The sequence below is a fragment of the Poecilia reticulata genome, chromosome 16 (assembly GCF_904066995.2).
Source record: "Poecilia reticulata chromosome 16, P_reticulata-male-v2, whole genome shotgun sequence".
Classification (NCBI taxonomy): domain Eukaryota; kingdom Metazoa; phylum Chordata; class Actinopteri; order Cyprinodontiformes; family Poeciliidae; genus Poecilia; species Poecilia reticulata.
The window spans coordinates 10,301,534-10,315,929 of record NC_088845.1 but is presented as its reverse complement, the minus strand read 5'-3'; the positions used below and the strand labels follow the sequence as shown (position 1 = coordinate 10,315,929).

The 14,396-nt window shown below is 36.6% G+C and overlaps 1 protein-coding gene and 1 long non-coding RNA gene across 4 annotated transcripts in view; one reads left to right on the top strand and one right to left on the bottom strand.

The window, feature by feature from the left end:
- The window catches only part of LOC103477781 (mannosyl-oligosaccharide 1,2-alpha-mannosidase IA), a 207,581-nt gene extending 195,756 nt beyond the window's left edge, over positions 1-11,825 (top strand). The window contains exons 9-12 of the mRNA XM_008431079.3: positions 1,915-2,134; positions 6,902-7,074; positions 8,970-9,085; positions 10,409-11,825. Of these exons, the coding sequence (XP_008429301.1) occupies positions 1,915-2,134; positions 6,902-7,074; positions 8,970-9,085; positions 10,409-10,550 (651 nt within the window). The 3' untranslated portion in view covers positions 10,551-11,825. The remainder of the gene's footprint in view (positions 1-1,914; positions 2,135-6,901; positions 7,075-8,969; positions 9,086-10,408) is intronic.
- The window catches only part of LOC108167036 (uncharacterized), an 88,888-nt gene continuing 78,973 nt past the window's right edge, over positions 4,482-14,396 (bottom strand). For 2 of the 3 annotated variants that reach the window (XR_014083914.1, XR_001777437.2), the window contains 3 exons: positions 14,191-14,264; positions 10,419-10,508; positions 8,780-9,068 (listed from right to left, as the gene is read on the bottom strand). This is a non-coding gene — a long non-coding RNA (uncharacterized LOC108167036). Of the gene's footprint in view, positions 4,964-8,779; positions 9,069-10,418; positions 10,509-14,190; positions 14,265-14,396 lie in introns of those variants that run through there. The other variant, XR_014083915.1, reaches the window with a different exon arrangement.

Below are 14,396 nucleotides of genomic sequence, written 5' to 3'. Positions count from 1 at the left end.
CTTGATCAGAAAGTGTTGTTTTCAGTAGTGGTGCCTAGACATGTTCGTTTCACTGATCAGAAATTTTTATTTTTTTTTTTAAGAAAAAAATAATTTATTGGCCATAGCCAACTAATTTGGAAATCACATTAATCCAGTTAACACCAGATTTTGCTTTTTCAGTTTTAATCAGTGCCCAAAACACCAACAAGAAAAACAAAATGTTGTTACACCCATCAAAACAACAATGAGAGTGTTTCTTAGCTGAAGCTAACCCAAAAATTCAGCTTTTGAGTTATCCAGGCTAAATACTGGATATAATATCTTAAAATGGTTCCAGTCAATGACAAGGATCTTCAAGATAGTCAGTTATTATTAATGACAACCAGTGAAAGCAAAGTAAAATGTTTAGCCGATACGTAGTATCAAGTAATCTACAGTAAGTTTGTGGTGGCTACTGGCTGAAATAATCAGAGTAAATAGAAAAAACCTTTGGGCTCCACAATTAGCACAGAAAGACATAAAAGAGAGGACAACAAACGTGTTCTGGTTGACAGATCTTAAAACCTCCCAAAAAGAATAATAAAATCTTTGCCTATTCACTATGATAACTTCGAGCTTCTATTAAGACTTCCTCATTTATCATCAAAGGGTCAAGCCAAAGGCTGAACCACTAATTACGAATTCTCCTTCTTAATTGTGTCTTGGTATTTATTGGCCATAGACCACAGTGGTGTTAAATATCAGCTGCAGGTTTATTCAGAAATCTTAAGGTGAGGGCAAAGCACAGCTAATTACCTTAGGCATTCAAATAAAAGTGGACTGCTAATTAAAACAGTGTGCAATGAGAAAACATTTCCCAATTATGCTCTGCAATGATTACCACTAACAACTTCTAATTAGTGTAGAAATTATTAGTCTAAACCCTGAGGAAAATATACTTTCTTAAAACAGGATATCTATTTTTTTTGGTTCCATATATTAATGTATTTTCCATTTCCAGAACTACATCGTTGTTAAAGCATTCTTATCATGTACAACATGCAACAGTTTTGCAATTATGAAACTGGGCTTGCTATCAATTAATTATATGAAGACAAAACATTCTGGAGATGATATTTAAATGTTCTGCTTAAATAAAGGACTAAAAATTAGTTTTTTTCCAGAAGCTTCTTTAGCTTAAGTTATTGCAATTTTCCCAAAAATGATAAACCCGTATTTAACCTCAACATGAGCTGCTGATTAGTCAGCTTTGTAAAGAGACTTGCATAAAAATCCTCATACTGTCTGCTTTAGTAAACTTACAGACTGATTTAAGGAAAATAATTTATTTTCTATAGATGGATAAAATATAATCTTTAATATTCTTCATTTCTGGTAGAACTCTGAAGTCTATCTATTGGTGAACAAGTGAGGATTAATTTAGTAATTCCTTCCTATCGTCATGGATTCAAAGATCTAATCTATATAAAACAAAAGCCTGCAGCATGTCTGTTCTCTCCCTCTAGTTTGGTTTATTGACACCTTAACATCAATAAGGATTTAGACACAGTTTATTCATGTTTATCTGATGCACAGCTGTAAAACCAGTAAATTACTTGTAGTTCTACAAGGTTGTTTTACACACACCTTTGCTGTTTTGTTTAAACATCTGTATCAACTTTTGGGCTATTACCAAACTAATTACTAGTGTTTGACTGTCGTTTATATTTTATCACTGCAAGTAACATTTTATTTTTAATTGTAGAATCGATAGAAAGTACTCAGGTGAATATCAGCTCCTTCCATGAGCCTATTAAACAAAAAAAAAAACCTTCAGATGTGAGATCTGAAGGTTGCTGATTAGGATCGAGTAGAATCTGCAGCAAGGTTTCTCATTTCATAGCCAACACTCTGAAAGATTAAAATACTATTCCTTTCTGTTTGTTACTGCAGGCGATTGAAGCTAACCTGGTTCAGAAGTCCCCAGGTGGCCTCACCTACATGGCAGAGTGGAGGGGGGGCATCCTGGACCACAAGATGGGTCACCTGGCCTGCTTCTCTGGGGGCATGATTGGCATCGGCGCTGATGATGGAGCACCAGAAAAGAGGCAGCACTACCTTGACCTCGCTGCTGAGATCACACACACATGCCATGAGAGCTACACTCGCTCAAGTAAGTAGACGTTTCGGGGTGTCAACAATGAAAAAAGATTTGCACCTACAGGTGCAGTTCAGTAAATTGGAATTTTATTAACTTGATTTTTTTTAAATAATTCAAAACCTGGCATTTATGTTAAATCATAAAGCAGAATGCGATACATTTTAGACCTTTATTTCTGATCATTATGGCTTGCAGCAATTTTTTTTTTTTAATACATAGATTGTTATGGGCTACACAGTGATGCTACTGCTATCTCTAGTGCTAGTGGTAGCACTGGCATTAGCATGAGCACACGCTAAAGAGTTTGCTTTAGCGTGAAAAGGGAGAAGGCAGAGTAAGCTAGAAAAGCTTATTACTAACGGAGAGTGTTCACAGTTCTGAATCCAAGCATACTAAAGGAAAGCTAAGTGGATGAATTGAAAATTGCACTAGAAAAAGATCTCAAGCAACAGGGTTTGAAACACGACACTTTAATATCCATCTATAGTTATATTACAAAGATTAATTCCCTATTCTACGATATTCTTCTTCCTTGAGATGCATCTGTGTGAAAAAGGTGGGAAGAAGTCATATTTTAAAGTTTCTTCATACTTTAGCTCCTTCATTTTCATAGGTTTTACCTTCTACCAGACTTTGCTCCATTATTTACCATCAGCTTGTCAGGTTAGAAGAGAATATTAGCTACATATTGTTTTTTCTCTTATCTTCCTTTGGAAAATATAAAAAAATATATATTCTCCCAAAACGCAGTTTACACTGGTACAGTGTGGAAGAGAATATTAATAAAAGGTTTTGTCCAGTCTAACTCCTCAAATCCCATGAAGGAGCTTTTATATCATACATGTTATATGCAATATTAATTTACCAGAACCCATAATTTCTAGATTTTATTAATACTTTTATTTTACAAAATCTCTGTCTTGTTAAGAGAGGTTAATGTGGAAATTGGTAAGAAAACGAGTTTAGAAAAGCAATGCTAGAAATTAAAAGGACCTCAGGCTTTTTAATTTTTATCCTCGATGAAATGAAGAAGCTCTCTGTGTGGCTGCACCTCAGGAGATAGAAAAAAGGACACGCCTAAAACGGACCAAATGGCTTCTTTCTTTTTGTCTCACCACAGAAGTATAGCCTTGGTGTTTGTGAAATAAAAATCCCCAGTTGTGTATTTGAGGAAGTAGAAAAAAGGCAATTAATTGAGGCAGACAGTAAACCGTATAAAAAAAAAAACTCCATTTGGTCAGGATGAAAATGAAAACAAGAAAAATAATGTACATCATGTATACCATCTGATTTTTAGACTATTATTTTATCTCTTCTCAGGCATCTGTCCTACTTTTGGATAAATTTTAAGCTTTTGCCCCCCACTGTTAGGTTTAATGGATTCATCTTCTACTTTTGCTAAAGCAATGAGCTAATTTAACCCATCATATAACAGTTTCTACGACACACTTTGAATACTTTTGATGTTCAGATCCAAAAGGCTTCTTCAGCTTTCTCTTTCATGATCATCCACCAGGTTCTCTTACTGGGCTCTGGTGGTGCTTAGCATCTTTTGGATTAGCAAACAGCATCAAAGAGAGAAGAGAAATTTGAATTTGTGCAGAGTGGCTGACATGCATCTGTGTTCAAACTCTGATACCATGAAGGCTTACTGCTGCTCCTCTAAATCTCTGTCAGCTTCGCGACTGACGGGCAAAAATCAGCAAAGAGAGGGAAAGGTTATCGATTTCAATAAACATAGAGCACTTTATTGGTAAGAGGACCTAGTGCGAAAATGAACATAAAACCAACTTCTCATTCTTAGTTGGAAATATTAATAGTTTATATTAAAGCTTCTAAATGCAGCACTGATTGATTCAGTCTTGACCTTTTCAGAGAAAATGTTGCCGTCAAGTAGCCGTTATGATCAACTAAATGACTTAAACACAGCCACTTCATCTTACTAAGCCAGAACTGTCTGAAGCTCAGACTTGTTTTTAAAAATATGGATTTTAAAATAGTTTCCAGCTGAACCATTGTCTTGAGAATTTTCAAGTATGCGTAATGTAAATTTGTGAGCTTCTTTTGACATGTGCTTGATTTTGATAAAATTTCAAAATATACAAAATTGCTTTGCATAAATTAAGGTTAATAGCAAATTGTGAGAAACTGATGATGTAAGAATACAGAGTTTAAAAAAAAAGATTAATCTAGCCTAAGCTATACAATGAAACTTCTGTTTAATACATTTTTAAAGTGAAAAAAAATCTTAATATGATTACTCAAGAAATGATGTGAAGGATAAGAGTGACACATTTCCATCTCTATGCATATCAAACTTGTCTAGCAGTTTTAAACATTCTTAACACAAGGCGATATATTCCCAGCACTTGTTAAATTAGGTAATTATGGCTTACCGTAATGAAAATATGAGGTATTGTCAAGAGGAAGACACTAGACCCAGCAATGCAAATGTGATGAAAACCGCTTAAAGCAAACTGGGGTTTGCTCCGTCTCAAAGATGCAGGTACTCGTGCAGAAGAAGTCTCAGCCAAATATTTAGTATACATTACATGGATATTCATGATAAAAGGCTGATATTTCTACATTAAAAATGCTTTTTATTGGTTCTATCTAAAGGTGTACATTAATCAAGATTAATGTAAATACATACATTAATATATGTCTGTGTAAATTAAATCTATGGAATTTGTATTTCCCTTATCAATGTTAAAATTTAAGATGGCATGCGTCACATATACACAGTCTATGGCTGTCCTCACCTGGGCCATTTCCTTCACTCTCTGCTCCCTCCATTATCTGCACAACCCTTAAGACAAAGGTCACGAGAGCCACAGAAATCTAAAAAAACAACAAAAAGCATACTTTAAAAGCCATGGTGAAACTTTTCAGGAAAATGCTTTTACAGTGTTGCAATAATGTAATTAGAAGTGGGCAAGTGGAGGAGGTTATCAGCATGTTGTTAAAAGGAAACTGTGAAATGCAGAAGCAGCTTGAAAGGCAGATCAGATCAGCATCTGCAGCAGTAACCAACCACTGAAAACCGTTGGCAACTTTACCTTTAGAAAAATGAACTTTGTTGCAATAAATACAGAAAACTTTTATTGTGATTAAATGTATATTATATTCACAAATATCTAATATTTTTAGCAAAGAAATCTTCCAGGTGATGTTTGTTTAGACCAGCCTGTCATGGTTAAAGCAGGAATTGAGCCAAAAGTGCCAGTTTATTTTTGATCTACCTCCCATCTATTGTCATAAACCAAAGATAGTAAAAAGGAATGAGGTCCTAAATAAATACAGCTAAAATTAGCTCCTTCTGAAATGTGGCTGGAATGATAATTAGGCATAAGGTAAGGAGCACACAGGGTGCCTTAGATTAGAGTTGCCACTCTTCCGCATCGGAAAAGACAGTTGATGGGATTTTGCCATCTGGTGCACTCACCTTCAAGACGTGTGTCTAGAAATGCAGGCCTGAGGACATGAAGTAATATCTGGCACAATACCTCAATGCTGTTGATGCATGTTTTTAGGAAAGATGAGAGAAATCTGTTGTGCCTGGAGTAATAAAAAAATCACCATAGCTTGGGGTGAACTTGCAAACCATGCGCAGAAAGATTGCAGCTAAAATTGCTGCTGTGAGTTTTATATTCATCAGTATTCAAATACATACAGTCGAGGTAGCAAAGCCAATTGAGGACATTCATACTTAAATATAGACATACACCTGTGTTACGAACAACAAAATGACTGTAGGTATTTTCTCCATCTCTGCAAAATATAGCTCAAATTGGAGCTGTGTTCTTTCAAGTATTTGTTTAGAAGAAGGCCTTTGTTGAGCTTCAACAGCTAAGAACAGATGATATTAACTTCTAGGAAAAAAAAAAAACATGTTTAGAATTAAATTGTCTCTAGCTCCACTGGCAGGTTGTGGTAGATTTCTGATTTGCAAAGTTTTGCTTTCTACCAGCCTAAATTGTCATCTTGGGAATCATTAGTAGACCTAACAAAGATTCTCAGGCCTGTACAGAGTTAGTAAATTAGAATCAAAATCAATAACACAGGAGAAATCAGAGTCAATAAAAAGTCTTTTACAAGCCGAAGAACTGAGTGTTCTACATACAGCACACAAAAAAACAGATGTATCGGATCATTAAAAGTACTTTCTCCCTTTTTTCTGCCCTCTCTATCCCTTCTGTTGCTTTAAAATATGCCTTTTGTGATTTACTTTTAGTCTTTAGTCTGTTTCTAAATTAATTTAAACTTCTAATTTATCATTTTTCCAGCATTCAGTGGGTTATCAGTTTTCCTTCAGTACCTTTTGGTATTTTGACCTAAACATAATTTATTCTGAGAAAAACACTGAACCATTAATTGCTTTGATGTTTGCTTTTGATGCATGCACACCATAATGAGCCAGCTGACGAGAAAACCGAGTACTGCCTGTGACTCAGACTTTTTGTTTCTCACAGATTGTCAGTCTGAATGCAGCAATTTGCAGACATTTTGTGATCTCTGTACCTGCCTTATTTAAACAGAGAACAATTTTGTAACAAACAGCCTCACTGTGAGGGTTTTTTTTTTTAACTGAACATTTGGGGCACACAGGAATCTTTCAAATTATACAAATTTCTACTCTAATGCCTCTGTGCCAATAGGAAAAACGTGCTTGATCTTGATTTTTGACAAAAATAACACTACGGATCACATAAAGAAAAGGAAAAAAAACGTTGTGCAAATAATTATCTTTTGTCTGATCTCCGTTTCTGTCTCTTTCAGCCACCAGACTGGGACCTGAGGCCTTCAGATTCGACAGTGGAGCTGAAGCTACAGCTACTAGACTGAGTGACAGATATTACATCCTACGACCTGAAGTCATCGAGAGTTACATGTACATGTGGAGATTGACCCACGACCCCAAATACAGAGACTGGGGATGGGAGGCAGTAGAGGTAAGACCAGTAAATTAGGATAAATACCTGTTAATGACCAGGATATTTATTATTATTACCATCACATTCTCCTGGACGTCTCTGGTAATTATTTTGAATAAGTGCAGTTATGACTTGTAGTAATGCAACAAACTTCATTGTAAAAAATAGCTGAAAGCTTCACAGATGAGCTCCGTTTATACTAAGATGATATTACACACAGATGGTCTCTATGTACTTATTAATTGACCTCTGAAGGCAGTCAGTTTCACTTGACTGTATCAATGGTTAAAGTAAGTCAGTAAAAACGTCCACAACACTGTTTGGACTATTTGTTGGTGGAGGATATGCATTCTCATTAAAACAGTGTAGTTTATATTTTTTTACTTTTTTCTAAAATGTTAGCATAAACTATTTTTCTAATCGCAACTGGGTTTATTCCTCTTGTTCAAAATTGAATTGAAAAACACACCTCTGACCGGTGCTACACACTAGTAATTTCATTTTATTTTTAATTGGGGGGGATGGAACAGAGTGCAATTTTGCTATCTGTACTGCTGTCTTATTGGTGACCTGCATCATCATTTCCACGGTTCTCCTCGCTTATTATGTCAAGCCCTTTCAACACCCTAATTTATCATCCAGCAGCTTTCTTCATATTGTGTGGCACTATACATTAGGTAGTAGAGCAGACAGTTCTGCCACCAAGAAATGAAAGCAGTGCAGGAATCACCATTATTAATGTGGCAATAGGCAGGACATTAACTGCGGAAAACCGTAGCGCGCCGGCATGAGAGTTAGCATTAATTTAGCACTCACAAGAAGAGGAAAGATCAGGCTGACGAGTTTGACAGGGCTATAATTATCAAGCACAAAGGTTGAAAGCGGTGTGCAACACTTCTGCTCAGGAACATCAAGCATTAACGCGTCAGGGTCTTTTGTTAATTAGCACGTATAAGCAAGCCCTCTGTAGCAGGGATAATAATGAGCTAATCCGCTTGGCTAGCCCAGCCTCTCTCGTCTCACCCTTGTCAGATTTGGCATTACTTGGACTTTAGTTGTGTTTGTGCTCGTCATGTTTTATCCTTAATTTTTTTTTTTTTTTAAATACGTGTGAGTACCGTTATTGACCTAAGGATTTCAATTTTGTTTCAAGTAACATCAGCGGAATAAAGCATGTTTTATTCTTGCAGTGAAAAATGTCAAGGTAATTTAGTCATTTAATGTGATCGACCAAGATAACATAGCACCCAATGGTGAAACAAACAAGGATCCATAATTTTCTACTTGTTTGTGCAAACATGTGCTATAGATTTGGCCCCTTTTAATCCCCAAATGATATATAGTGCTACCAATTGCCTTCTGTAGTCATAAACCTGTGCATTATTTCATGTAGGTATAAATGCAGCAGAAATTAAACATTTTGGGTTGTGTGAAGGAAAACTAATCCATGTTTTGCTGTAAAACATGGAGCAAGACTGCAAAAGACCCAAGACTGGGCTGGAAGTTCACCTTCCAGTAGAGCAAAATAACTGGAGCATACAGACAAAGCTTTGACTGAATAGCTGAGCCCAAGACTTGCAAATTGATTTTCACAGACACTCTAGTCATTCTGACTGACTTTGAGATATCTGGTAAAGAACAACAGGAAACAACGTGTTCCTAGATGTGAAAGTGTGGTAACACCGTAGATTGACTCAAGAAAGCTGAATCCAGACACCCAGAAAACTTTTCAGATTTTTGTTTTAAAGATTTCTTTTTGTTTAAACATCATGACAATCTTGTGTTGGTATTCCACATAAAATTGTAATAACATCAGTAGAGGTTTCTGGTTGTGGTGTGAATGCCTTTGCAAGGCACTATAGAGATCAGAGTTTGGTCTTGTCATTTAGCTGTTCCTTCCTGCCTTTTGTTAGGCTCTGGAGCAGCACTGCAGAGTGGAGTCTGGCTTCTCTGGGATCCGTGATGTTTACGCCCTGACAGCCAGCCACGACAACATGCAGCAGAGCTTCTTCCTGTCAGAGACACTTAAGTAAGTCTCGCTTGCTTTTCAACTTCCCGTTGCTGGGAGGAAGGTTATTGTAAGATCTGCTTGCACCACCTTTCATCTGCATGAAAGTAATACAGGGTCAGATCCTGAACACTGGGGATTCATCTCTACTTCTTATCTGTTCTGCCTACGAAGCGTGATCGTGCTTTGAATGAAACAGTCACAATGTCTGCTTCAGAGGTTAATCTAACCTTTAATCAGATACTTTTTACCCATGAAGGAAGGTTTAGTTTCATCTGTTCTTATACTCCAGGTATTAAGGTACACAAACCAGTCAGTCTACACCAGCATGTAGATGACAAAAGCTTATCCTTCTAAAGAGAGGGGGCAGTGCAAATCATTCAGGTTAGTAGCCACCAGAGCACCACTGCCTTACTCTGTGCTACACTGCTTCTAACATGCTCCTTTGAAAGTTAAGTGACTGATCTAGATTAAGAAGAAATCACAAATGATGAATAATTGATGTTTTCCAAGTAAGGGCAAAGCATTGCAGCTCGTCAGCTGGGAGGGAGGTTTTTAAACGTGGACATTAAGAGAATATTAAGACAGAGCCGCTGCAACAAGAGCTTTTTCTTCACATCATGGAATAAGTGGGGCATATTAGTTAAAGAATGACAAACCAGTGCACCAGGTTACATGGGATTACATTATAAACCACTTAGGCCAACCATGAATTCTCTAGACCAGTGGTCCCCAAACCTTTTCCTGTGAGGGCCACATAACTTTTCCCTTGTCAGGTGGGGGGCCGGAGTCAGTTTGTAACAGAAAAAGTATTACACGTTTATCACCTGCGCTGCCGGAAATTGTTGATGGGGGGGGTGTTTGCGCGTCTCTCGATTGATTTTTACCCAGAAAGCACATGGGCAAAAACCGTTAGTGAAACGGTCACTGGGACTGACTAGTATATATTCCATTGAGGGAAAGTAACTAACATATAAATTCCTCATATGTTAACATAAAGGCTCGTTTTGAAGTATAAGCTGCTATTTACAAGCATTGCTTCGAAGAATTCGACCTGGAATGCGGCGTTCATAACAAACGCGTGTGTTCATCTGCTCTACCGCTAGCAAACAACCGTACCGATTAAATAACATAAAAGTCAAGCAGTTTTTTAAAACCCCATTTCATTTTGCAAAGCTAGCTAGCTTTTTTCCCTTAGATCATCATCTACTCAGGTTATTGTTCTCTGACATTAATATAGTTTGATTTAAAAAATATTAAAGTGTCAACAATCAAAAAAGAAGGAAGCCCAGCTCTGTTTGGGTTATTGTGTTTAAAATGCAACCGTTTTTCTTGTTTGTTCAGGTATCTTTACCTGCTTTTCTCTGACGATGACCTCCTCTCCCTGGAAGACTGGGTCTTTAACACCGAAGCCCATCCGCTGCCCATCATCCGTAAAAGCTGTCTGCAGGATGAAGTAACAGAGGAAAAGACAGTCTCTGAATAACACCACTCAACGACTGAGACGGTTACGGACAAATCTGCACAGTTCATGTGCACACAGTCACATTGCAAACACCAATTCAGTGCAGATTCAGGGTCTTTTAAGGAGTGAGTGGTTGACTCTCAGTTCCTTTCCAGAAAAGGATGTTGTCGTTTTATGCTGTGATTGTATATCCTTTCGCCGGGGTTCCTTCCTACTGGCACTTCTTTTTTGCGGACAATCAAAACAAACATGACTTTCATGAAGAGATACCTTTTTCTTTCCTTCTTTCCTCTGTGAGGAAACCACTATAACTTACAGACCCAAATGTATGGGAGAAGGTTTGAACTATGGGCCATACTGTCAGAGAGATACAGAACCACTTGAGTTTTGCTCATCATTTTAGTTTACCTTTAGTGATGATGTTTTCCTTTAGGCTTATTTCTGGTTTTCCTTCGTGAACACGTTGCCCAAAGGGTATTTTTTTTGCATTTCTATTCCCATCTTTTAAAGTCAAGCGTGTTGGTGAAATTTAAAGAAAGGAGGAACTTTCTGATGGGAGTTAAATAATGTACAGAAACACAAAATGTGACTCTCAAATCCACCTCGAAACTAATGTTGATGTCATGTTTCTTACTGAAACAAGGTTGAATTAATTTTTTAAAGGACAGAGATGTCAGGAAAGAGGCTTTGTCTTATGCATCCAGGGACCACATTTAAAAAAAATGTTTCCTGTCTATGCTCTGGTAATTTTATTTTCAACAGAACGTTTACTCAGCCTTTCACAATAAAACGGAGTGCTCTCCATTTGTTCACTGTAAAAACAAAGCATCAAGGAAAAAAAAAAGGACATCTGTTAGCCAACTTTGGATGTCTGTTCTGTTGGGAGTTTTTTTGCCTTCACGTACATCCATAGCGATGCTGCAGAGACGAGCTTTTACTTTCTATCACTGTTCTGTTAACGGTTGATCTTCTGCACAGTCGTGGAGTGAATGTGCTGTATATACAGATGAAGTGAGTGGCACCTGTATGAGCTTGTCTTGACTTTAGTTTGTGTCTCTTTTTTTTTCTTAATCTTTTTCTAAAACTTCAGTGGTTATTTTTGTTCTGGGTTCTCTTTGATTTGCTTCCCTCAGGTGTTTCAGTAAAAAGAAAAATCGACAAATGTCTAATTTTAAGTCTAGTTATTGCTGATATTAATTATTGTTATTACTTATTCTTACTGTTTGATTTTACTTTGTTCAATATTTTCAAATACTGATTAAAAAGAAACTGTGCAACTTTGTACATTTAAAACAATCATAATTGTTGTGTCATTAATATTGATCAGCTTGTTTACTTAAACTTGCATTTTCTTATCAGTGTTTAATAGCAGGAAAATAATCTGCAGTCAAACAGAAAAAAGTGCTGCTCGGCCACCATTTATAGCTGCTTCCAGCAAACTAATCGCAGATTTAATTAAAAAGGTGCTTTTTTTCGTTGTTTTGGAACGTTCCAGCAATCATGACCAGAAAATGACTAACGGTGTTTAGCTGCTGCACCGCACGCAGTGTGACAAGTCAACAAAGCGAGACTTAATATCATCCGCTCCAAATGATTCAGCTACAGCTGCTGTCACCTGAATCCTAATTTCATCGCAATACCTTCAGGTGATTTCACATCCACTCTAAATGCTAGAAACATACATTATTGCCATTTAATTGTAATTTGATGATGTTACCTTTCAAATGTCATGGATCCTGTATAAACTGTTTAGCGCTACAAGCTCAAATTGTCTATTAAGGAAATATTAGCCACGTTACATCCTGCAGCCAGAATATGATTACAATATTCTCCATCAGATAAGCTATGCTAATGGGACGATGGGGCACAATGTGCATCATTACACATCTCGACTCATCTTTAACAGCACAAATTAGTCCATCTAGAGTCACCCACCACCATCAATGCTTTACTCTTATTAGATCGGCGTTGTTCCTACATTATTCATTAAGCCAAAGCTAAATTTGTCAAAAATCACATCCACGTTTGAAAGACACAAAAGTTGATCCCGCATCTGTCCTGATAACTACTATCACTTTTCCATTTTCTAGATATCGGGTTCATTGAGCCTTCTATAAAAGTCAACCCATCACTGAGCCTCCTATTTAGAAAGACTGATTGCTCAATATCCAAATAATGCATCCCACTCCCTCCACACTGTGCTGTGAACTGGAATCAGGCCATTTTCAGCTGAACGCAAAAATCTAAATCAGTCTTATTCTGATCAATTGATCTGTTGTACGTAAGAGTCTTAAAGTCACGATAAAATCTCTTCCACCACTGCTGGGTGCGAGTGCTTCTACTGAGAGAACACTCAGAAATGAAAATTATCAGTATGAGAATTTTTTTAAAAGGCATGTCTGCAGTTCATTGAGGCTGTTGGGGAGAGCAATGCGTTTGGCAGACACCAGGAAGGCTTAAAGTGTTTCATCCTAAGTCAGGGTAAGGTTGTATATTCTCTTAGGAATACAGAGACATGTCTACAGTTAGAATCAATGCCTGTTGTAAATGTAGAACAAGATGCTAAACGCTTAAAAAAATAATTGGTTAAATCCTTTTGTACAATGATTTGTCACTCAAAGTGACTTTGCCTCTTAAGAAATTAAAATCTCCACTTGAGGCAGAAGGTACTACTGGTGTTTTCACTCCTTTGGAATGTTGTACCTTTGTAGTTCTTGTCATTTTATACCTGATTTATCCTGGACAATTTGCACCAAGCATGTTATTTGGAGCAGTTTCTATTAATTTTATATTTTTGTCCACAAACTTGATCAAACAATGTTATTTTGCTTTGATCAGTGGTCAAAATCTTAAATTTCATTAATCAGTTTTTTTAAATGCAGATCTCAACTGAAATAAATGAAAATGGATTAAATAAATATACAATACATTAAGCTGCAGGTAAGGTTTGGACATTTTTAGTACAAATTGTATTAATTTGTACTAAAAATAATTATAAACACTAATAAAACATTTCCACACAAAAAAAATATTCACTGGTTTTTTTTGGTGCGTTAGCTTGTATGGAATACACGTATTAAAACAGGAATGCCAAAGAGGCTAACTGACCTAGAAAAAGTCCAAAATAAATAATTTGGATGGCATCCATCATATATCTTAAAGGGAAATTAGAATTAACTGAAATGAAATCAAGCAAGGAAAAGCTTTACAAAAAATAGAGATCAGAAGTTGACCACATAACTGATTGGTGCATCAATATTATACAGCTTGAGCTCAGGCTGCATCTCTGGTTAGCTATAGAATTTCTTTCATAAGTGGCATAAGACCACAAAGTCTTTGAAACAAGCAAATTAATCTAGGACTTTGTTCTCTTGCTTTAATAACAATGGCTAATCCTAACCCTCCACCGAGTTTATTTCTGGACCCAACAAAACATTAATACTAGTAAAAATATCCATTTTATTTTCTGCAATTACAATTGGATACAAAAAGTGATTGATTTGCTTTACTAGAGAGTAATATTTATATCAGAGGATTGATATATTATTGAACCCCTTCCAATTTTAGCCTATGGAATAAATGCAGTGGTTGCGTTTGTGTCTACAAAATTGTAATTTGACCTCTTAGAGCAAAGAATCAGTCCGTCACGTTTTTGTCCTACCTTCAGACTTTACCACAGGTAACAGCTGCCAGCCTAGACAAAAAAAAGCTGCTCCCCTTAAGGAGATGATTCACCTGACAAGAGGAAAGAAAAAGCCTGAATATAAAAGCATTAAAGTAAAAGAACATACAAAACCGACATTTCTGACTTTCATCCACAAACCTGAGCTGATATTTCAAAAACATGTCATTTTGAGTTGTAACATC